This window comes from Schistocerca nitens, chromosome 3 (assembly GCF_023898315.1).
Source record: "Schistocerca nitens isolate TAMUIC-IGC-003100 chromosome 3, iqSchNite1.1, whole genome shotgun sequence".
Classification (NCBI taxonomy): Eukaryota; Metazoa; Arthropoda; class Insecta; order Orthoptera; family Acrididae; genus Schistocerca; species Schistocerca nitens.
The window spans coordinates 69,654,668-69,679,819 of record NC_064616.1 but is presented as its reverse complement, the minus strand read 5'-3'; the positions used below and the strand labels follow the sequence as shown (position 1 = coordinate 69,679,819).

The following is a 25,152-nucleotide window of genomic DNA, read 5'->3' as shown; positions in this document are numbered from 1 at the left end:
TCATCTTAAATTTCCCCTCCAACCCCTTTATCTCAGGCTAATAAGCTACAGGCTATGAGCTGAGATTCATAGGCAAGCTGGATACCTCCATTTGTATACAGTCGTTAACAATGAGAATCCAATTTTGTTGCTGTCCTGAATTTGATGGGACAATTTTCCTTGACATCAAGAAAACTTTTCTGTTAAATACAGTGAGAGTTACTTGCGCTTTGATCAGAATACAGCACATTGTAGAGTAGTACTTTTAGGGGCACAGAAGGCTACACTAGCATAGAGGCCCATGGGTGTGGCAAGATGACAGAGAAACTGTAGAAACAGCAGTGATCAGAGAAAATGGATGAACCTTAAAAATTTCAGGAACTGCTGGGAACTCATGGAATCTATGAGGCTGTTGTTGTCCCTAGTCAGAGATAGAAGAAGTGGTCTTGGCAGTCAAATAAATGCAGATTTACTTGGGTATTATATGACTGTATTAATACTGACATTTGGGATCCATAGAGATTGATCAAGCTCATTTTGGGTATGGAAGAAGAAGCTGGTGTAGCTATAGTGTGTTTAAAATGAGTTGCAACTTTTGACAATTATCTCACTGGATGGGATGTGACTGTTGCCCAGGTAACACCAATGGCAAGCCGGGTTTCTCAACCACACCACCAGCTGTTCAGTTGTTAAAGCACCCTTGTTGCCACACCATGCATAAATAGTACAGCGTGGTGTCACACATTAAATGCACCTATGTTCATTAGCTCTCGTTGTAAAGTATTTTCTGGGGTTTGGCATAGACTGCAATATGCAAGTATTGTGAATAAATGTTTTTTGTTGACATTGCATTAATAACAACATTGTAACAAGTCTGATAAATATGGTCATCCAACAACATGTTCACTGGCTGTGAAGATAATGTTCTGCTGCTAAATATTCTTTCCAATTCCATAACAGTAATGGGCAATGTGCCACACCACTCCAATGTGACGTATAAAGCTCCAACAATGCAGTGAAGAAAGTGGATATTTTATTCTGGGGACAAAGAAATGTTCCATTGGTTTAGGTTGAAACTAGCATGTAAAAAGTGGAGTTAATGGGACTTTTAGTGCTTTACAAGCCAGAAACTAAACTACCAGGTTGACGAACTGGCTAAAGCACATAGTTTAATCAGGTTTCCTCTGTATCAAGCCTAGGTGGAAAATAATGTCGCTAAAAACAACAAGAAATTTACACTCAGTGATGCTAAACTACTGACAAAGGAAGCCATTGCAAATGTTAAACTACAGAAAAAATGGACGATTTATTCAAGAGAAAGAGCTTCACAAATTGAGCAAGTCAATTACAATTTGATCCACCTCTGGACCTTATGCAAGCAGTTATTTGGCTTGGCATGGATTTATAGGGTTGTTGGATGTCCTTTGGTTGTCATCTGCAGTATCCTTACAGTACAGCTTAAGGTCAACTATATTCTACACCCCATTTTGTTGCCCTCCATGGCAAGCCATCCTGTGCTTACATTTCAGCAACACAATGCCCGCCCACACAAGCCCTACCTTGCCCAGCCAGGTTGCCAGATCTCTCTCCAACTGAGAATGTTTAGTACACTATGGGCAAGGCCCTCCAACCATCTTGGGATTTTAATAATCTAACACATTAATTGGACACAACCCTCTGAGCAGGACATCCAACAACTATATCAATCAATGTTAAGTCGAATAACTGCTTCCATAATGGTTGGAAGCAGCCCGACACATTACTGGCTTGCTCAATTTGTGAAGCTCTTTCTCTTGAATAAAGCAAATATAAAGCACATGTGGAGTTGTTATACCAATTCATTTCAAGTCAGGATATTATAGAAATGTATAAAAGTGAAAGTATTTACATCTTCCAAAGAGACAACACCGTTGCAAATAAGCAGTTATTGTGAGGCTGTATGTCATTTGTGTGCTTAAGCAATACACTAAGAACAATTACATGCACAAAGTCATTTTAATCGCTCTAGCTCCTTTGAAATTATATATATATATATATATATATATATATATATACACACACACCAAATGTATATATATATGTGGGGGGGGGGGGGGGGCGCGAGCGAGTGTGTACCCGTCCTTTTTTCCCCCTAAGGTAAGTCTTTCCGCTCCCGGGATTGGAATGACTCCTTACCCTCTCCCTTAAAACCCACATCCTTTCGTCTTTCCCTCTCCTTCCCTCTTTCCTGATGAGGCAACAGTTTGTTGCGAAAGCTTGAATTTTGTGTGTATGTTTGTGTGTCTGTCGACCTGCCAGCACTTTCATTTGGTAAGTCACATCATGAAATTCTACAGTAGGAAAAAAAGTATAAGGTAGGATACAAAGCATCAGACTGCCAATAAGGTACAATCACAGACTGATACAAGAAATTAACACAGATGATGCATTGAATATATGTCTTACATCTACATTTCTGTACAATTATTCATTCTGCACATTTCATTTCACACTGATAAAATACCAGAACTTCATAATGCACTTATAAGAAATGTTGTATGGATTAAAGCTGACCAAGCCCTGCAAAAACTTGAGTGGCAACAGTCAAGCTGAGGGACTAAAAAATGGTTCAAATGGCTCTGAGCACTATGGGACTCAACATCTTAGGTCATAAGTCCCCTAGAACTTAGAACTACTTAAACCTAACTAACCTAAGGACATCACACACACCCATGCCCGAGGCAGGATTCGAACCTGCGACCGTAGCAGTCCCGCGGTTCCGGACTGCAGCGCCAGAACCGCTAGACCACCGCGGCCGGCTGAGGGACTAAAACTAGGTTGACTGACACTCTTCATAAGGAATGGTATACATTTCTGGATTCTGAACTATTTGTAACTTTCAACAAGTACTACTACTACTACTACTACTACTACTACTGCTACTGCTAAACCACCTAAGAGGAAACTGCTCACAAACTTCATTGCCCAGCCAAAATACGGAAGCACCCAGAAGTGGAGGAGGAAACAAGTTGAAATTTTACAGGTTGCAAGGGTACTTAATTGATTACAAAATAAAGTCAAATTTACAATGACCTTAGCAGTATGAGACCACTTATTAATATGAATTTGGTCCCTTTCGGCCTGTACGCATGCCCTGACTCGATTGGGAAGGGTATCATAAAACTGCTGTATCCTCTTCTGAGGCAAACTGGCCCAAACTGTTCTAACTGGTCCTTAATACCGTGGCTACTGGCACTGGGGTGGAGTTGACAGCTGAGCTGGTCGCACAAGGGCATGGTCAAAAGTAATACCTCCAAATATTTTCTGTAAAAATTCTTAAAGCTTTTAAAATAAAGCTTTATTAATGTTCTATACCTTTATTCTTCATTTCCATACATTTATTTTCCAACATAGTCACCCCAGCAATGAAGTCATTTCTAAGAACAAGATACCACTTTGTTGATACTGTGACTGTGGAATATGTGACTGTGGAATATGTGACTTCATTGAAAGAGCCACAAGCTCAACACTGCTTGCACTGCTTCACCACTATCAAAGTGAAGTCCTGTAAGATGTTCCTTTAGTTTTGGAAACTGATGAAAATCAGCTGGGGCCAAGTTGAGACACTATGCAGGATGGCAGGTGACCACGAACTCAAAGCATCAGATTGTTGCATATGCCATAGCACTAGTGTGTGGTGTGGCATTGTCACGCTGAAGGAGACAGTGCTCCACGAGTGGACAAACTTTGAATTCGACACAACTATTACAGCACACTTTTTCTCATGCACCGATGTAATTACATTACACATCGCCATGTTACATGCCAAAATTCAGAGCCCTCTAGTGGCAGAGGGCAGCAAATACGTACAATGTTAATAATGTCTGATCTGTTTAAAAGGCTTTAAGAGTTTTAACACAAAAAATTTGGAGGCATTACTTGTCAGCACTCCCTCTCACATGTGTTCTATTGGAGACAATACTATGGCACAAGACATAACACGAAGGTGCAGGATGTCCTTGATGTACCATTGTGCTGTCTTTCTTCTCAATAACTACCAACTGCACCACAAGCCATAACCAAAGGCTCCCCACACCATGACACCAGGAGTAACACCATTGTGCCTCTCAGATTCATTGGAAGAATTGGACTTTGTTCCACGTTGCAGCCATACTTGCCAACAATGGTTATCTGCAGTAATGGAGAATTGGAATTCATCATTGAATACAACACAACACAACACTAATCAGCAGCCGGGCACGTTTTCCAGTCATGGCACCACTCCAAATGTGTCCATTTGTGTTGTGGCATTAATATCATACTACACATTGCACAATAATTCACTAGTTCAGGAACTGCCAGTCTCCAACTAATGGTGTGGGATGGTTCAAATGGCTCTAAGCACTATGGGACTTAACATCTGAGGTCATCAGTCTTAGAACTACTTAAACCTAACCTACCTAAGGACATCACACACATCCATGCCCGAGGCAGGATTCGAACCTGCGACCATAGCAGCAGTGTGGTTCTGGACTGAAACACCTAGAACCGCTCAACCACAGCAGCCGGCAGTGTGGGATGACACAATGTTACAGGGAGTCCATTACTTGTTCTTGTATAGCAGCCGCAGATGTGAAGGGATAACGATGTGCTTCATGCACAGTACAGTGATCTTCCCTCGTGGTGGTCAGACACGGTGAACCGGAGGCTTGATTACAAGTATTCCTGCACTCTCATTCCTGTGCAACATTGCGTCACTGTCACATTCAAATGCCCCACAAATTTGGATATAGTAAGATTCAGCCAACTGGTCAATGAAGACCCACAATGAGGCCCCTTTCAAACAGTCATGTGCTCATAATGCTGCCTCAAATGACTATGCAGCATCTCAGTGTCCTTCAATGTGTTCACTCAACATCTGAAATTATACATGCTACCATGCCTGGTAACAACATTGAATTCAAACAACACTAATGCACTCTGGTGGTCATTCTACCTTTGGCATATGGCTGGTGCCTTAGGAACCAGCCACACAATACACAACAGAGTGCTGTGGGTTGCCATCCCATCAAGACACCAGCGAATTAACTGTGGCTCGTCTTGCATGTGACCGCCACTGCAGTTAGGAGGGCACCACATCCACCGGATATAGAACACACTAGTTTGTGTCTGCAAGTCATGTGACTCTAGACAACTTCCCAGTATTCCTCTGCTGGATGGCCTTTATAGGACACAGCACAGTAGCCGCTGGTCAGTGCAAATTCTAGTCCCGACCTTGACATCTTGACCTGGCATTGGAAGTGCCACCAGTCTATGCTACAGTGGTGATGAGGATAAATTTTTCGTGACTCTTGTCTCTGGAATTTTGTTCCCAGTGTCTTATGCTCAACCAGGTGCCACCTCCTTTTCGTTTGTGTGGCACCACATGCTGTTTTCATGGTTCGGTTCCACATTTGAATGAAACTGTTCCCGTTTCCTTTGGCTTGCATTTGACTGTGTGCACTTTTGCACCTCACATTGTGATTTTATATCTTATTCTCACTTTTTTTTGCCTTGTCCCTGTCTCTTACTAGCTCAGCTTCATTCATTAGCTCTGATGTTTTTCTGATTGCACCATTTCGCCGTGCCTGTCCGCTTCTTTACTTACTGTCGATGTTAGACCCCCTCTCGTGTTTTTGTCGTTGGCCTTGCGCGCCTGTTTACTGTGGCTCCTTACACACCAGAACTTTTGCTTCTGCAGTATTCCCAGTCATTGGGTCCACAGTTCCTCCATTTGACCCAAGATACCACTTGTTTCCTTGCACCTCCTGTTATCCAACACTGGAAGTTTTGTCACAAGGCCCAGATGTGCCTGGTCACACCACCTTCAAATGCCTGGTTGTCCTTTCTCAATGATGGCCCTGCACATCTCATTCTTCCAGGTCACTATTCATGCCATCTACCTCCCTGTCTGCCTGGTAGCTGTCCTCCACCAGCTGCACCCAATGCTAATTACCACTTCTGCCAGGAGCCTGCAGCCATGACTGGCTTTCCTTCTGAGGCTGGCTCAATGCCCTGAGCTGCTCCTAACACTTGCAGTGAGGCATCTGACAAACTCCCAGAGCATTTCGCTATCAGCGTTGCATCTGAACCCAGTTGTTGCGGCTTCCTCTTCACCTGCTACTGCCTGTCTGGTACCAGCAGGCTCCACTGGGTCCCATAGGTGCCGAGGGGGGCTAAACACATAGCAGCAGCTGGAGAAGACACTGTGGCAGCCGGGTCCAGATGAGAGACTGCAAGAGGTTTGAGACCTGTCTCCTATCAAATGCCATCCTCCCAGCCAGCCTGCATCAGTGCAACATGGCATGCACTGCAGCCTCTGCACCAGGTCCCTGCCACGCCATTCCAGCAGCACCTGTGCTCATCGCAGCCCTCAGTGCCGCCTAAGGTTATAGCATCACTGCCCTGCCCGCGCAGTGCTCACCACCATCAGCCAGTCCCTGGTATTTCCTGTGCTATTGGCTTCAGTCTTCTGCATGCCACCTCCTTCTTGGTCTGGTGGTGGCATCTCTCCATCCTCTCTCACGCCTGCTGCTGACATTCTGGCCATATCCTCAGGGCCCTAATTCCTTCCCCGACTACTACTCTTCAGAGTGTGACTCACATATGTCTTTTGCACCACATTTCTTCTCCAACAATGACAACAACAGAGAAGTGGGACCCCTGTTGCTCTGATACAAGTTAAATGCTGTTATCGAAACCTTTTCTAATATTAACAGACTTCAGTATGCTAAAAGGCTCTCTGCACTTCATATTATCGCAAATATAGGATTATACTAAAGGACACACCCACAATTGAATGGCTATCATCTCAGAAGAGCATCCTGTAAGTACCGGAGCAATTTTACCAATCTGTGTATTATTGAGACAATAGTACAATCTTCCTGCAAAGGTCACACAAAGCAAATTCAATGTGAGTCCACAACAAGAAACCTGTTTGTGTTCAAGATGAATCATATAATGGTAAGAAGTTATTGCAAATGTGTGGAGTTATTTGCATAAATCTTAAGAGACTGAATCTGAATCAATATATTTTCATCAAATATCAGCACTATACAAGAAAGAATGCTTGAAATTAAAATGGTATTTCCAAACAAAATGCATATGTTACAGTCCCTTGATATATTTAATGTGAATAGAAAGATGAAGGTGAGCTTCAGAGCCGTGCAGATCAATGTGTAAGAAAGTTACCAGTGTGTTACGATGGAGGACCAATATTAAGTACTTGTTGTCCAAGTCTGGCACAAATTATCATTTATCAAAACATGTTAATACTGGAGTTAAGCACTCCTGAGTGTCACTTTACTAATATAATAATTTCATCCCCATTGTCTTCATTTTGTGTAAGCAAAATTAATTCATGTAACAGCTTTCCTGAGAAAAATGTATTAAACCAGTGGTTTGTGAATAGATTACCATGACAGAGGAGAGAGGGATATTTTAGGACTGTTTCTATGTTTCATCTTCGAAATTTAAAGAAATATTAGTAATAATGAAGCTGATAATTTCATAGATGAGGCTCTATTATTACAGACCACTGGTTCTCAATGTGGGCATTGTGGTGTCACCGCTAGACACCACACTTGCTAGGTAGTAACTTAAATCGGCCGCGGTCCTGTAGTACATGTCGGACCCGCGTGTCGCCACTGTGTATTCGCAAACGTAGCGCCACCACAGGGCAGGTCACAAGACACGGACTTCACCTCGCCCCAGTTGTACGGACGACATAGCTTGCGACCACACGTATCACGTCTTCCTCTCATTTGCCGAGAGACAGATTAAATAGCCTTCAGCTAGTCCATCGCTACTACCTAGCAAGGCGCCATGTGTATCATTGCTAATTGCTTACTACTATGCAAGAGATGTATTTCAACAAGAACAAGACTACATTAAAGTTAAGTATATTAAAATCTCTCTTCTTTTCTTTATAGTTTTCATCCAGTCTCCTGTTTCAGAATTTACGCCCGTCTGCGTTAGTTTCGCGTGCACCTAGCCACTCATTGTGTCGAGACCTTAGGGAATCGACACAACAATATTTTGGCGCCGAGGAGTGGTGCCGCGCCCACGTTGCAGTCTTTGTGTTCTATTTGCTCTAATTTGCTTGTGTCATGGCTTCGCCGCATTCTCCAGATGTACTGTCCGAATTTTTTCGCTTGCAGAATCAGCAGACGCAGGCGTTATTGGAAGCCCTTGGACAGCTCGTCCAGGGTCAACGTGCGCTGCAAACCGATGCGGCACCCGCCGCTTCATCGCTACCGCAGCCACACAACGCTGTCGCACCGCCATTTAGGCCCTTTGAGGCCACAACCGAAAGCTGGACGGAGTGGGCCAGCCAGTTCAACTTCCACCTTGCAGCATATGGAATTCAAGGTAAAGAGCGGCAGCCGTTTTTGCTTTCTTGTGTCGGTGTGTCTACCTACCGTGTGATAGTGAAATTGTTTCCCCGACGCGACGTAGCAACTCTGACCTACGAAGAAATTTTGTCTGCTTTAGATGCCTATTTCAAAGAAACAGTAAATGTAGTTGCAAAACGGTATACGTTTTTTCGTACAAAACGTACGGCCGGTCAGACTAACAGGGAGTGGGTAGCAACTTTGCAAGGCCTTACTAGAGACTGCGCGTTTGCCTGTGAATGTGGCCTCCCATATTCAGATACTATGGTGCGTGATGCAATTGCACAGAACGTTTCTGATGTTCGCATAAGGGAACAGATTTTGAAGCTAGTTAATCCCTCCCTGCAACAAGTGATAGACATATTGGACAGGCAAGACACACTTGACTTTGCTCAGGAATCATTTGAAACTTCGCCAGCCGTGTGTCACATTAATCGGCCCGCCGGGCCCGCTGCACGGGACGCTAAGCGGCCCTCGCGCCCGACTTCGTTGCGGCCGCCTCGCTTGCAACCACGTGCGCCGCGTAAGCAAGCAAATGCAGTGAAATCTTGCCCGCGGTGTGCTACTAGACATTCGCGTGCAAATTGCCCGTCACGCCAAGCTATTTGCTTTTACTGCCAAAAGAAAGGACATGTACAAAGTGTTTGCCAGAAAAAGTTAAGATCAGACAATCACACAAATTCCAGGCCCTTTGCTTCGCGCCGGAATCGCATCCAGGACAATCAGGCTCGTGGACCTTCGCCCATGGACATTCATGTCGTTCATTCCCACCCGTCCAGTGACACTTTAGCTAACAGTGACTGTGTTCGTCCCACCCAAAGTGTGCGTCGACGTCGCCGGAAATCCCGTAAAGTTGCAAGTGCTTCTGGACCTGTATCAGTTCAAATTGCACGAGACAGTCGCTCTTGTCGTCAACAAGACAATAAACTTTTTGTGGACTTAGACTTTGCAGGACAAGTGATACCATTCCAGCTCGATACGGGAGCTGCAGTTTCATTGCTCAATCACGACACGTACAAACAACTGGGCGCCCCGCCGTTGCGTGCCGCAAATGTTACGTTAACTAGTTACTCAGGACAGCATATACCTGTGTTAGGACAGTGCAGCCTTCTTGCCACATACAAGGGACAGACAAAACTTGTGTCATTTTATGTTCTTCGTTCCTCTAGTGCAGTGAACTTGTTTGGCTTAGATTTGTTTCAATTGTTTAATTTGTCTATAGTAAATCAGGTCCTATCAGTGAATCAGACTGTGCCTTCCGCCAGTGTTTCTAGTCTTTGTGAAGAATTTGCAGACATTTTTGCACCGGGCCTTGGTTGCGCTAAGAACTATGAAGCGCATTTGGAAATGAAACACAACGCGCAACCGAAATTTTTCAGAGCGCGCAATGTTCCCCACGCATTGCGTGATGAGGTCGCACGAACATTGGCCGAGTTAGAATCTCAAGGTGTAATTGAACGTGTGCAGGCTTCTCTCTGGGCCTCACCCTTAGTAATTTTGCCAAAACCTTCCGGAAAATTGAGACTTTGTGTGGACTTCAAGGCAACTGTGAATCCACAACTTGTGACTGCTACTTTTCCTTTGCCCCGCCCGGAAGATCTTTTTGACAAACTGTGCCCGGGAAAATATTTTTCAAAATTGGACCTAGCAGATGCGTACTTGCAAATACCTGTGGACGAAGAATCCCAGCGCGTCTTAGTGGTTAACACGCATCTTGGCTTGTATCGCTTCAAAAGACTGCCATTCGGGTGTGCATCCGCCCCTGCTTTGTTTCAGCAATATTTACAAACTATTTGTGCGTCGGTCCCTACTGCTGCGAACTATCTGGACGATATTGTGATCTCAGGAAAGACAGAAGCCGAACATTTGCAGAATCTCCGGACCTTATTTCAGGTCTTGCGTCAGAATGGTCTTCGCTTGAGGAAGGACAAATGTGTGTTTTTTGCTCGTGACTTACCGTACCTGGGGCATGTCATAAATGCCCAAGGTATACATCCGAGTCCAGAGCACCTTCGTGCCATTCAGGACTTGCCGTCACCGCAGAACTTAAAACAGCTACAGAGTGTGCTGGGTAAGGTAAATTATTATCATCGATTTGTGCGCAATGCTTCTTCCATTTCAGCTCCGCTTCATCGCTTACGCCGTAAAGGTGTTCCGTTCGTCTGGACGACGGAATGCGAACGCGCCTTTCGCCAGTTGAAATCGGCGTTACTTTCCAATACTTGCCTTACGCCATTCGATCCCCGAAAACCCCTTTTGTTGATGGTAGATGCATCGGATTTCGGGATCGGTGCTGTGCTTGCGCACAAGGATGGCTCGCATGATCGCCCTATTGCCTTTGCGTCCAAATTGCTCTCTTCTGCGCAAAGAAATTATTCACAAATAGAGAAGGAAGCTTTGGCTCTTGTGTTTGGTGTTTCAAAGTTCCATGATTTCTTGTATGGTCGTCACTTTACCATCATCACGGACCACAAACCGTTGACATCACTTTTTCATCCGAACAAGCCTGTACCTCCACGTACAGCGCAGAAATTCATTCGATGGTCACTTTTTCTCTCGCAGTACCGCTACGATATCTTGTATCGGTCCACTGCTAAGCACGGAAACGCTGATGCGTTGTCCCGTTTGCCTGTTGCTGAGGATAACGCATTCGATTCTTCCGAACTTGCTTGCATGTTCATTGATTCGGAAACCGATGACGTGGTCGCATCGTTTCCGATTGATTTTCGTCGTGTAGCTACTGCCACAGCTGCTGACCCTGTCCTTGCTCCCGTTTTGCGTTTTGTTGCTACGCAATGGCCCTTGTCAAAGTCACGGATCGAGGATCCTTTGGTTCGCCGTTTTTTTGCTCACAAGGAGAGACTTTTTGTCCGACGTGGTGTTTTGTTGTTGCGTTCCGATAATGATCAATCCCGAGTCGTGGTCCCACGATCGTTGCAGTCCTCTGTCTTAAAGCTTCTTCACCAAGGACATTGGGGTATAGTGCGAACGAAACAACTTGCTCGACAGCACTGTACTTGGTTCGGAATCGATGCTGCGATTACGAATATGTGCTCCTCTTGCGTGGCGTGTGCCGAACAACAATCCGCACCGCCGCGGAAATTCTTTGCATGGCCGAAAGCCACTTCCCCTTGGCAACGCTTGCACATCGATTTTGCTGGTCCATTCTGGAATGCTCGATGGTTGGTTGTGGTCGATGCTTTCAGTAATTTTCCTTTTGTTGTCCGGATGTCTTCCACGACGTCTTCTGCCACCATCCAAGCCTTGTCTGCTATCTTTTGCATTGAAGGTCTTCCGCAGACTATTGTTTCCGACAATGGCCCACAATTCCTGTCCGCAGAATTTCAGTCATTCTGCCAGGCCAATGGTATTCAACATCTGACATCCGCGCCGTTTTCGCCTCAGTCAAACGGTGCCGCTGAACGATTGGTCCGGACTTTCAAGTCACAGATGTTGAAGTTGAAAGAGTCGCATTCTCGGGAGGACGCTTTGTTGCTCTTTTTGTCCTCATATCGCTCTCAGCCCCGCGATGGTCGCTCGCCGGCTGAGTTGCTCCATGGTCGTCCTCATCGAACTCTGATGTCTTTGCTGCATCCGCCACATCAGGTTCCTGTGCAGCGGCAGTCTCCTGCTTTTGCTCCTGGCGACGTTGTCTATTATCGCAACTATCGCGGTTCACGGCGTTGGCTCGCAGGGCGCATTCTTCGCTGCCTCGGCCGCGCGATGTATTTGGTTTTGGGGGCCTCTGGTGAGGTGCGTCGGCATCTCAATCAGCTGCGCCTCTGTCGTCGCCTGGGTTCTGCCGCTCCCCGTCTGCTTTCAGCGACGGAGCCGTCCGGTCAGCGCCTTGGGGACCCATCTACTGGCTCGCCTCATCCCCAGGTGTTACCGACGATGCCTTCCATTTTGCCTCATGGCGTCGCGCCGCCGCAGCCGCCGCCGGCGCCGCCAGCAGCGGACGCTTCGCTGCAGCCGCCTGGCGCCTCCCTGGGTCACGCGCCGTCGCTTGCTTCCCGTGACCAGCCGTCCTCCGCCATGGACCTCTTGCCCGCTCCGGACCAGATGTCGTCTTCGCCCGTCGGGCGCTCCGACCACATGGAGGTCGACCCCGCGGCTCCTCTTATATCATTACGTGCGCATACACCTCATGTTGACGTGCACCCTGGACTAGGTTTGCAGGCGTTTCCTAGCTCCCCTCGGACCGAATGGCCGGGTGCGGGTGGCACAGCCTCGCCTGTTGTTAGGCTCCCCACCTCATCGCATACGTCAACATGGGGTCCTCCCCACGGCGGGCGGAAGCCTTATCTCACGACCGTTCGCCGATTTGCGGGGGAGGAATGTGGTGTCACCGCTAGACACCACACTTGCTAGGTAGTAACTTAAATCGGCCGCGGTCCTGTAGTACATGTCGGACCCGCGTGTCGCCACTGTGTATTCGCAAACGTAGCGCCACCACAGGGCAGGTCACAAGACACGGACTTCACCTCGCCCCAGTTGTACGGACGACATAGCTTGCGACCACACGTATCACGTCTTCCTCTCATTTGCCGAGAGACAGATTAAATAGCCTTCAGCTAGTCCATCGCTACTACCTAGCAAGGCGCCATGTGTATCATTGCTAATTGCTTACTACTATGCAAGAGATGTATTTCAACAAGAACAAGACTACATTAAAGTTAAGTATATTAAAATCTCTCTTCTTTTCTTTATAGTTTTCATCCAGTCTCCTGTTTCAGAATTTACGCCCGTCTGCGTTAGTTTCGCGTGCACCTAGCCACTCATTGTGTCGAGACCTTAGGGAATCGACACAACAGGCATTACAATGCAATACACAGAACAGGTGCTAAATTACCCTTGAATGACTGTGTGTAAGACTCATCTCTTTCACATTCTACTGACATCATATTGCAGCGGCAAATCGAGTTTAAAAGCACAGAAATAAAGAGTGGCATAACCGTAAGTAAATACTCAATTCATGAAAACACTGCAAAAGTGGAAACAATGCATAAGTAGTGGGAGTAGGAAAGTTGTGATAGGGATGACAACCACGGGTCTAATATTCAATACAGATGCACTAGCTTACCTGGACAACAATTCTTACAGGGTCATTTGGATAGTGATATACTCTGGTATGAGGAGTTTTTTTTTTTATCTAAATGATTGGCTAGACATAATATTTGGGCAAATGAAAAGCAAGTTTATATTGCACTTAATGACACAGTCATACAGCAGTGATGTGTTGCAGAGTGTTTTACAGCTTCAAAACTGTGTTCTGGAAGCCTACTTCATCCAGCCAATCATCTAAATATTGCCTCTTGGCACGAACAATTCAATTCAGGACATTGTGACGAGCTTCTACCTTTCCAATGAACATTTGGTTCCCATCAGCAGTGGCATTAAGTTGAGGTAATGTTTCTTCTTCTTCTTCTTCTTCTTCCTCCTCCTCCTCCTCCTCCTCCTCCTCCTCATTATTATTCACTCTCACTATTTTTCCTTCTCAGTTTTCTCATCTGTTATTTGTTATTATCTATTGTTTATTTAATTTCTGTTTTGTAGTGAATTTATGTTCTATTCTCCATGACTACACTTCTATTTAAACTGTTCACAGGCATGGCATTTCTCTATACTTTCCTCAATATCATTTCATTAGCTCCCATGACTTAAATCTTACATTGTATTGGTAACTTTGTAATGGGCACAATAGATTATAAGCCACTTACACTATTTTGGGGAGATTTCTATGCATTTGTTGGTTTAAAATCAACAGATACCTCAAGTACTTGGGATTACATTCCACCACCTGATGTCACAAAACAGTCACCTAGTAACTTGAAGAAATCCAAGAGCCACTAGGAAACAAGCACACTGTTCTTCTAAATTGGTCAGCTTGTCTTGTATACATGCAATGGTAGGACTCTGGTGTAGGTTGTTCAGAAGCAACCGAGCATTCTAAGAAGCCTTTTTGAGTTGGCAGTTAATTGAGGTTGAATTCCCTGAAATAAGCAAACTTCTCAAAGAATGGAAAAGCAGTTGGAGGCAGGCTGTTGTAATCATGCAGATAATGGGACAAGTAAGGCTATGGCCAAACGAGCACGTTTTTCACATGAGTAAGGGACGAATTCATGCCAACATTATAGACCATGCTTGCTGGATGGGGCTGGCTGGCCACATGACACCTTTTCGCACATTGCATGCCCGCATACTTTTGCGTTCACATGGCACAAACACACTCAGGTGCATTTTATGGGCGTGTTTTTCCCTCTGGGCACTGCCCACATGTGCAGGAAGCGTTTTGTGTTTTTATGGTCTGTCAGGGGAAAGTTGCCTCCATGAACAATGGCAGCACTGGATGACTAAGAATCTGTTACCTGTGTAGCAAGTGCAGCAAGCAATTGGTTATTTACCTAAATTCTATTCAATTTTTTTATTATTTATACAGTGAAACCTCTATATAACATTTTTCAAGGGACCACAAATTCTGAACACTATATAGAGGAAAACACTATAAAGAGGAAGGCTTCCAAATAATAATTATAGGGAATTACTGAAGATCGGGATACCACTAATCAGCTTTGACAAATGGTGCCATAGATGACATTTTAAATGTTCACAACACTGTAATATGATATTCATTGCAAATGATCAATGTACGAAATGATTAGTTTTTTGTAATTAAAACGTGAGGCCCAGTAGGCGGATGGGTGAAAGTAAATGGCACCAAAAAGATCGCAAGCAGAATGTGCGTCACATGTCACGTGACCAGGTTCTGCCGCTGACATGTGAAACACGCTGAGCGCGGGCTTTCCGAGCCGGTGCAAACTGTGAATCCACAGAACGGAAAACGATGTGTCTACATCCAGTCACTTAAACATTATAAAGAGATAAATAATTGACCAGGGTTCCAAAAATATGAGCGTTATATGGAGGAAATTGTAATATTGTTTATATGGACTTTTAGTCGGGACCGAAAAAAACAGATGTAATATAGAGGAAAACATTATATGGAGGAACGTTATAAAGAGGTTTCACTGTATTACATTACTGGCCATTAAAATTGCTACACCACGAAGATGACATGCTACAGACGTGAAATTTAACCAACAGGAAGAAGATGTTGTGATATGCAAATGATTAGCTTTTCAGAGCATTCACACAAGGTTGGTGCCGGTGGTGACACCTACAACGTGCTGACATGAGGAAAGTTTCCAACCAATTTCTCATAAACAAACAGCAGTTGACCGGCATTGCCTGGCAAAACGTTGTTGTGATGCCTTGTGTAAGCAGGATAAATGCGTACCATCACATTTCCAACTTTGATAAAGGTCGTTTTGTAGCCTATCGCGATTGCAGTTTATTGTATCGCGATTGCAGTTTATTGTATCGCGATTGCAGTTTATTGTATCGCGACACTGCTTCTCGCGTTGGTCGAGATCCAATGACTGTTAGCAGAATATGGAATCTGTGGGTTCTGGAGGGTAATACGGAACACCGAGCTGGATCCGAACTGCCTCGTATCAGTAGAAGTCGAGATGACAGGCATCTTATCCGCATGGCTGTAATGGATCATGCAGCCACGTCTCGATCCTTGAGTCAACAGATGGGGATATTTGCAAGACAACAACCATCTGCACGAACAGTTTGACAACGTTTGCAGCAGCATGGACTATCAGCTCAGAGACCATGGCTGCAGTTACCCTTGATGCGGCATCACAGACAGGAGTGCCTGCGATGGTGTACTCAACGACAAACCTGGGTGCACGAATGGCAAAACATTTTTTTGGATGAATCCAGGTTATGTTTACAGCATCATGACGGCCGCATCCGTGTTTGGCGACATCGCGGTGAAAGCACATTGGAAGCGTGTATTCGTCATCGCCATACTGGCGTATCACCTGGCGTGATGGTATGGGATGCCATTGGTTAGACGTCTCAGTCTCCTCTTGTTCGCATTGACAGCACTTTGAACAGTGAACATTAACATTTCAGTTGTGTTATGACCCGTGACTCTACCCTTCATTCGATCCCTGTGAAAACCTACATTTCAGCAGAACAATACACGACCGTATGTTGCAGGTCCTGTATGGGCCTTTCTGGATACAGAAAATGTTCGACTGCTGCCCTGGCGGGCACATTCTCCAGATCTCTCACCAATTGAAAACGTCTAGTCAATGGTGGCCGAGCAACTGGCTCGTCACAATACGCCAGTCACTACTCTTTATGAACTGTGGCATTGTGTTGAAGCTGCGTGGGCAGCTGTACCTCTACACGCCATCCAAGCTCTGTTTGACTCAATGCCCAGGCGTATCAAGGCCGTTATTATGGCCTGAGGTGGTTGTTCTGGGTACTGATTTCTCAGGATCTATGCACCCAAATTGCGTGAAAATGTAATCACATGTCAGTTCTACCATAATTTATTTGTCCAATGAATACCCGTTTATCATCTGCATTTATTCTTGGTGTAGCAATTTTAATGGCCGGTAGTGTAGCTGCTAATTCCTGTATTTTGTATTGTGTAATGGGCGTCGCCACTAATATGACAAGTGGAATAGTCTGTATAATTTTGTGGAACATGCTGTATGCAGGTGTTCCTTGTCATAGCTGGGTAGAGGGGTTGGGGATTTGGCAGCTCTCTTTTCGGTTTGTAGACTGTCATTTCAGCTGTCTTCTTGTGCAGTCTGAAAATGGATCATCTGGATAGCGAACTAATTATTATGGAAGTGCAGAAACACCAATGTCTGTACAATACATGGGATGAAGAGTATACATACAGAGAAACAAAAAAAAGAGAGATTCGTCGAGCACAGTTACTATATTAACACGATTCACGTTGTTCGTCACACTTCACATAGTGTAGACCGGAAACTGTCTGCTAGGCATGCCTGATGTAAAACTGCCTGGGCACGGCCTGTACTGCCTGAGGTGGTGGTGTTCCGCCGGCAGAGGGCGCGGCCGAATTCTCGCATACCCTCTGGTGGACGGGACTTTACTTGCAGCAACTACTGTCCATGACGCGCTGTGCTGATGTGCGCCTCCCACAATCTTTCTGGTGGCTACTGCAGTTACAGCAGTCGTCTTGGCAGAAAAATGGGATGGGTTGGATGACAGGCAGAAATCTGATCTTTGTGAGTACTGACAGTAAATATTTTATTAGTATCTATAAACAGTGTACACTGAAATATATTCACGAATAAAATGTCAACAAGTCAATTTTTACACTAATAAAACTAGTCTTCATTCTAAGACATTAGCCCAACGATCTTGCAATCATACAGATCCTTGAAAGGAACAAAAGTAATCAACAAAATAATCTCTGATACTTTTGCCACTATTATTCCCTTTTGTCCCAAGTGCAGGAATACTCCCCATACTGCATATAAGTGAGCCATCAAAACTGTAGCCATCATGTTGTCTCACAAAATTGTGAAGTACGCAACGTGCTTGAACAACAGTATCTGCCACATCCACAATAACATCAACTAGATGATGAAATGTTCTCCATTTATTACATAAAATGCCAAATGCACATTCTACACAACAATGTGGTGAGGTTAGTCTGTAGTTGAAGAGTTTTTGTGAATTAGTCCGGTTTTTTGCAGATGGCCTCATTAAGTTGTCACTCATTGTGAAAGCCTAATCAGCTACGAACACATAAGGTGTTTTCAGTCCACAATTATCACTCAGAAGTGGTGAAGCAGCTGGAAAATTTAGAGTTTGATTGTAATTTTTTTTTTTATCTCCTTCAGTAGCTTTGAATATATTACGGTCTCCTTGATGACCAAATGACACAACGTCTATGAATCTGAAACAATAATTGCTATCTGCTATGGCCATCAGTAGAAAAGAAAAGTATGTTTTGTAATTGTAATTTTCGCTGTCTGATCTGCAAGGTTTAACAATTCTGACTTGTCTTCCATCTATGGATCCCACACAATGAGGGAAGTTTGCTGTTTTCTCATACTGCTCGCTAATGTTCTTACACTCTTTTGTGGTTAGTTGTTTCATGTATTCCTCTTTCAGCATCTGCCAAATGACAATGCCTGTGCCTCTAATGCCAAAAATTATAGACTGGCCGAGAAATTCAAAATGTACAGAAAGCATCGAACTCCCAATCCCTAGATACCAGTGAAATTTGATCTGATCCATTAAAAATGGTTGGTTGAAGCCTTCAGATTTTCTTTTTATTAATTTTTTGCATGAAGCATTTTGGGAAATCAGTCCCATTTTCAGGTGTGTTTTCTGTGTACTATGCCATTTATTCACGATATTTAAATGGGTGATGTGCTGATTGTTCTATTGTCTTTACCATAATGCATAAAAGCACATGCAATTTTTAATTAACGATCGATTTTAATATACAGACCAATTCAAAATTGTGCATGTTTTTATACATTACAGGAAAGACAACAAAACGACACAGCACTTCACACATGTGAAACATCACAAGTAACTGACATATCAAAAAGAAAAAAAAAAAAAAATCAACAGAAAATAAGAACAGTTCCCAGAAACATGTTGTGCAGAATATAAATAAAAAGAACATTGTGACTGGCAGCAGAAACCTTATTTCATAAACAAAACTGTAAAGTTATTTCATTTTGAGTAGCAACTATTAAATAAGCTGCAGATAAGTACATAAATCTGAAACACTTTTATTCACGATCTTTTAGGGATACAAGTACAGAAAAAGATGGTTAAGTATGAAAGACTCATACATGAAATATGTGAAAAACCAATGAAGAAGTGGCGATTCTGAAACATCCAGCAGACCACATGCATTTTACAAACAGATGTCTTTCCTTGAAGGAACGTTTCAACAAATGATGGAAGTGAGAATCAAACATCATTATTGTAGGATATATAATTTCAATGGTTGAGCTGTAGCAGCTGTTTCTATTAACTTAATACGAAATAATATTCAGTTATATTATATAAAAATTATAATGTTTTCAGAATTTGTGGGAATATGAATACCAAAGTGATCAGATTACAGTGACACCTGAACCTCCATCAGCAGGACGTATGCTCTGACAAAAATCTAAGAAAAGGAAATAAGATTCATTTGAGGAGGAAATTCTGTGAGTGTTAAAAGGACTCTAGCACAATCTATGTCCCACATGCCTGATGTGGATGACATGTTTCTCTTATCACAACGTCCTGCGATTAGGAAACTGAAATTGCAGGACAAATTTGACTTCTAATTTACATTTATTCAGCTTTTAAAATCTTATGAAATTCCCACGTCTTCCTCTTCACCAAGCGGCAGCGCAGTTAAACAGCCTGCAGTACAACACTACGCAAGTTGTGTTGAACTGCAGGCTGCCACTCGGTGAAGAGGAAGGCGTGGGGATTGCAGGTGCAGAACAATTTTTTGTTACACTTTTTGAGCATTAATTATGGGTGACTGGAATTCGTCAGTAGGAAAAGGGAGAGAAGGAAACATAGTAGGTGAATATGGATTGGAGCTAAGAAATGAAAGAGGAAGCCGCCTTGTAGAATTTTGCACAGAGCATAACTTAATCATAGCTAACACTTGGTTCAAGAATCATAAAAGAAGGTTGTATACCTGGAAGAATCCTGGAGATACTAATAGGTATCAGATAGATTATATAATGGTAAGACAGAGATTTAGGAACCAGGTTTTAAATTGTAAGATATTTCCAGGGGCAGATGTGGATTCTGACCACAATCTATTGGTTATGAACTGCAGATTGAAACTGAAGAAACTGCAAAAAGGTGGGAATTTAAGGAGATGGGACCTGGATAAACTGAAAGAACCAGAGGTTGTACAGAGTTTCAGGGAGAGCATAAGGGAACAATTGACAGGAATGGGGGAAAGAAATACAGTAGAAGAAGAATGGGTAGCTCTGAGGGATGAAGTAGTTAAGGTAGCAGAGGATCAAGTAGGTAAAAAGACGAGGGCTAATAGAAATCCTTGGGTAACAGAAGAAATATTGAATTTAATTGATGAAAGGAGAAAATATAAAAATGCAGTAAATGAAGCAGGCAAAAAGGAATACAAACGTCTCAAAAATGAGATCGACAGGAAGTGCAAAATGGCTAAGCAGGGATGGCTAGAGGACAAATGTAAGGATGTAGAGGCTTGTCTCACTAGGGGTAAGATAGATACTGCCTACAGGAAAATTAAAGAGACCTTTGGAGAGAAGAGAACCACTTGTATGAATATCAAGAGCTCAGATGGCAACCCAGTTCTAAGCAAAGAAGGGAAGGCAGAAAGGTGGAAGGAGTATATAGAGGGTTTATACAAGGGCGATGTACTTGAGGACAATATTATGGAAATGGAAGAGGATGTAGATGAAGATGAAATGGGAGATAAGATACTGCGTGAAGAGTTTGACAGAGCACTGAAAGACCTGAGTCGAAACAAGGCCCCGGGAGTAGACAACATTCCATTAGAACTACTGATGGCCTTGGGAGAGCCAGTCATGACAAAACTCTACCATCTGGTGAGCAAGATGTATGAGACAGGCGAAATACCCACAGACTTCAAGAAGAATATAATAATTCCAATCCCAAAGAAAGCAGGTGTTGACAGATGTGAAAATTACCGAACTATCAGTTTAATAAGTCACAGCTGCAAAATACTAACGCGAATTCTTTACAGACGAATGGAAAAACTGGTAGAAGCGGACCTCGGGGAAGATCAGTTTGGATTCCGTAGAAATGTTGGAACACGTGAGGCAATACTAACCTTACGACGTATCTTAGAAGAAAGATTAAGAAAAGGCAAACCTACGTTTCTAGCATTTGTAGACTTAGAGAAAGCTTTTGACAACGTTAACTGGAATACTCTCTTTCAAATTCTGAAGGTGGTAGGGGTAAAATACAGGGAGCGAAAGGCTATTTACAATTTGTACAGAAACCAGATGGCAGTTATAAGAGTCGAGGGGCATGAAAGGGAAGCAGTGGTTGGGAAAGGAGTGAGACAGGGTTGTAGCCTCTCCCCGATGTTATTCAATCTGTATATTGAGCAAGCAGTAAAGGAAACAAAAGAAAAATTCGGAGTAGGTATTAAAATTCATGGAGAAGAAATAAAAACTTTGAGGTTCGCCGATGACATTGTAATTCTGTCAGAGACAGCAAAGGACTTGGAAGAGCAGTTGAACGGAATGGACAGTGTCTTGAAAGGAGGATATAAGATGAACATCAACAAAAGCAAAACGAGGATAATGGAATGTAGTCAAATTAAATCGGGTGATGCTGAGGGGACTAGATTAGGAAATGAGACACTTAAAGTAGTAAAGGAGTTTTGCTATTTAGGGAGCAAAATAACTGATGATGGTCGAAGTAGAGAGGATATAAAATGTAGACTGGCAATGGCAAGGAAAGCGTTCCTCAAGAAGAGAAATTTGTTAACATCGAGTATAGATTTAAGTGTCAGGAAGTCGTTTCTGAAAGTATTTGTATGGAGTGTAGCCATGTATGGAAGTGAAACATGGACGATAACCAGTTTGGACAAGAAGAGAATAGAAGCTTTCGAAATGTGGTGCTACAGAAGAATGCTGAAGAGAAGGTGGGTAGATCACGTAACTAATGAGGAGGTATTGAATAGGATTGGGGAGAAGAGAAGTTTGTGGCACAACTTGACTAGAAGAAGGGATCGGTTGGTAGGACATGTTTTGAGGCATCAAGGGATCACAAATTTAGCATTGGAGGGCAGCGTGGAGGGTAAAAATCGTAGAGGGAGACCAAGAGATCAATACACTAAGCAGATTCAGAAGGATGTAGGTTGCAGTAGGTACTGGGAGATGAAGAAGCTTGCACAGGATAGAGTAGCGTGGAGAGCTGCATCAAACCAGTCTCAGGACTGAATACCACAACAACAATTATATTTTGTGAAATCTTTGGGTTCAGGGGTCTAACATTATGCACTAATATTAATTAAAATAATTTTAGCAATCGGACACAAGGATTAGTAAATAAAAAATATAATGTTTCTAAATGTAACCGCAAGTTTTTCTTCTATACGGATACATTCCCTCATGGATGTGTTCCTTTTGGAAACCCTGTCTCTGACCATGCTCAAAAGCATTTCAAATGAGTTAACAGATATCCTATAGATAGTATTCAAAAAACGTGACTGGATTTGCCTTCAGTTTACTTTCCCTTTGTCGATCTCTCGCTTAACATCAGATGAATCCAGTCTTTTTTTCTCATTTCGTCATTTCCGATGTCTGTGGACAACTATCACGGCACGTAACGTAAGGACCGCATTCTTATTTAATGAAATTTCACTCATAGTTGTAACTGCACACAGGAGTTGTTGCTGCAGCTTGCACCGATGCACTACTGATGGGATTTCCCTAGGCCTCACACTGGGTGAGAAAAGTGCCCATGTAGCCAGTACTGACCAGTGCCTTGTGTGTTGCATGAATTAAGTCATAGACGCATATGAAAAACATTCTTGTGTGGCCCTAGCCTAAACGTGTGTAGTTTCTTAGTATAGTGTGTAACACAGAAGATGTAGAAGTCTCTTACTGAAATAAGCAAGATGGTGACATGACCTTCAGAAGCCACAATAACTTGAAGCCCCTCTTTAAAAGAGTGAACGGTGTTTAGTTTCTTTTCCCAATTTGGAAAGCAACTTACCAGTCACACTAGCAACTTGGTAAGCAATGAGAAATTCATCGGCCAACTGTGTAACTATATACACCGGCAAAATGAAAACAGTAGTCAGATGCATTCTTCTGGGAAACTGGCCCCACAAAATAAGGAGCTTCTTAAACAAAGGCAAGGAAGCAGTGATTTCTTGGTGGATATTTACAGAACACTTTACTGTTTTGTTTACTGTCTTTCTTCCCATATACCTCCACTTAGAAGCAGAGTGGAGAAGAAGATGACACGAGCTGCTGCTTTTTATTATTTGATTACTCTTCATACAGGTTCATTTCTGGCAATATTTCCCTGTAACCATAGTTACCAAGTGACTTTGCTCTTTCTATTAAACATTTTTCAACTTCCAATACCTCTCAGTCTCTGCATCTTTACTTTGCTTTATCATTTTTGTAAATGTAAAATCAAAGACATAGTAAACAATTTTCTCAAAAAGTGCAGCTATTTTAATATCCCAACAATACTATCAGAATTTCATTACTATTTACATTATATCTCACTTATATATAAAAGAACTAGAAACTGTTCACATGATACAGTATTTCATGAAATGAATTTGCTGTTCATCGTATTTTTTTGTACTTTTCTAACGGATAAAACACATGGAAATCACATACATTTTTATTTAAAGTTACAATGAGAGAGAGAGAGAGAGAGAGAGAGAGAGCATATAAAATCTTTTTGACAACCTGTAAGTACTGGTTGAGCTGGTACAGATCTTCAAGTGGAACCACTCCAATAGAGCTCACGACTGATGTTGAGGAACTGTAAATAGCAAAAAACATAGTGTACATACTAATACAATTTGGACCATAAGCAATACTCAAATCTACTACCAAGTAGGTGGGATACTCAGAGGACAGTGGTGCAACTATGAGATTTACTTTTAGCCCTAGGAGCTCCACATTATTTTAGGTTACATGGAGCACCACCCAAGAGCAAAATCTGCCCATGTTACGAGGGCTATTCAGAAGTAGGGAACATTCCCGTCTGACGCCGACTGCGTATATGCTCGGCAGCTCCGTCGGCATCCATCTGTGACAACGGGAACGTCTCTGCACGTCTGGTTTTTTCAATATTTGAATTTGAAATGTGTACTGAAATCGAAAATCCCGCCTGTTGTGAGGTGCAGTCTGCGATACAGTTTTTGTTGGCAAAAAACCTAAACTCTACAGAAATTTATCATGAACTGTACAAAGTGTACGGAAACAACGTAATGAGTGAATGTTCTGTCCAGAAATGGTGCATTCGGTTTAAAAATGGCCGAACCAACATTCATGTTTAAGTGGACGCCCGAGCATTGTGACTGACGATCTTGTTGCTAAAGTTGATTAAACGATTCGTGAAAACCATCACTTCACACTGAGCTTTCGATTTCTTTTCCACAAGTTTCACGGACTTTGTTGTTTGAAATTGTCACTAGGCTACCACAAATTTTGTTTTTGCACGACAATGCCCAACCTCACACGGCAAACCGCACTGAAGAACTCGTTAATTCATTCAAATGGGAAATTCTCTCTCATCCACCCTACAGCCTCGATCTTGCACCAAGCAACTTCCACTTGTTTCCCTAAATGAAGAACTGGCTTGCAACGCAGCGCTTTGATGACGACGCGGAACTCAAGGCAGCCGTGATTCACTGGCTGAAGTCTCAGGCAGCAGAATTTTATGACGAAGGTCTTTCAAAGCTTGTCCACCAGTATGATAAGTGCCTCAATGTGTTTGGTGACTATGTGGAAAAGTAGTATGTCAGTCGCTCTTTAAGATTTATATAATAAAATGTATTTCTTGTACTTAATTTTTTTTTAATGCCAAAACATTCCCTAATTTCTGAATAGCCCTCGTACAATAGGCTACAGATCTTGTAATACATATTTATTTTAAGTGATTGTGTTTCCAATGTGAGATCAGTTTCAGAGTACTCAGTGACATAATAACTAAAAGCACAACGTTTGGAACATACAGGGTGCTCAAAAATGTATAAGCTAATATACTATTTTCTCTGGTAAAAGGTGTAACAAGCAAAAGTGATCAAAACCTGGACAATGAAAGTTTTTAGAATATACACACAAATTCCGAACATACAGGCTGTTCAAAATTTTTATTCACTCTTTAATCTAATAACTGAATA

General features: G+C 43.0%; 1 protein-coding gene across 3 annotated transcripts in view; it reads right to left on the bottom strand.

Moving 5' to 3' along the window:
- Nucleotides 1–25,152, bottom strand: part of LOC126248029 (sarcolemmal membrane-associated protein-like) — a 330,102-nt gene that overhangs the window by 176,621 nt on the left and 128,329 nt on the right. For all 3 annotated transcript variants that reach the window (XR_007545401.1, XM_049948630.1, XM_049948631.1), the window contains exon 6: nucleotides 23,711–23,786. Coding sequence is in view for 2 of the 3 variants with exons in the window: in XM_049948630.1 (XP_049804587.1) it covers nucleotides 23,711–23,786 (76 nt within the window). In the remaining variant the exon portion in view is untranslated. The remainder of the gene's footprint in view (nucleotides 1–23,710; nucleotides 23,787–25,152) is intronic.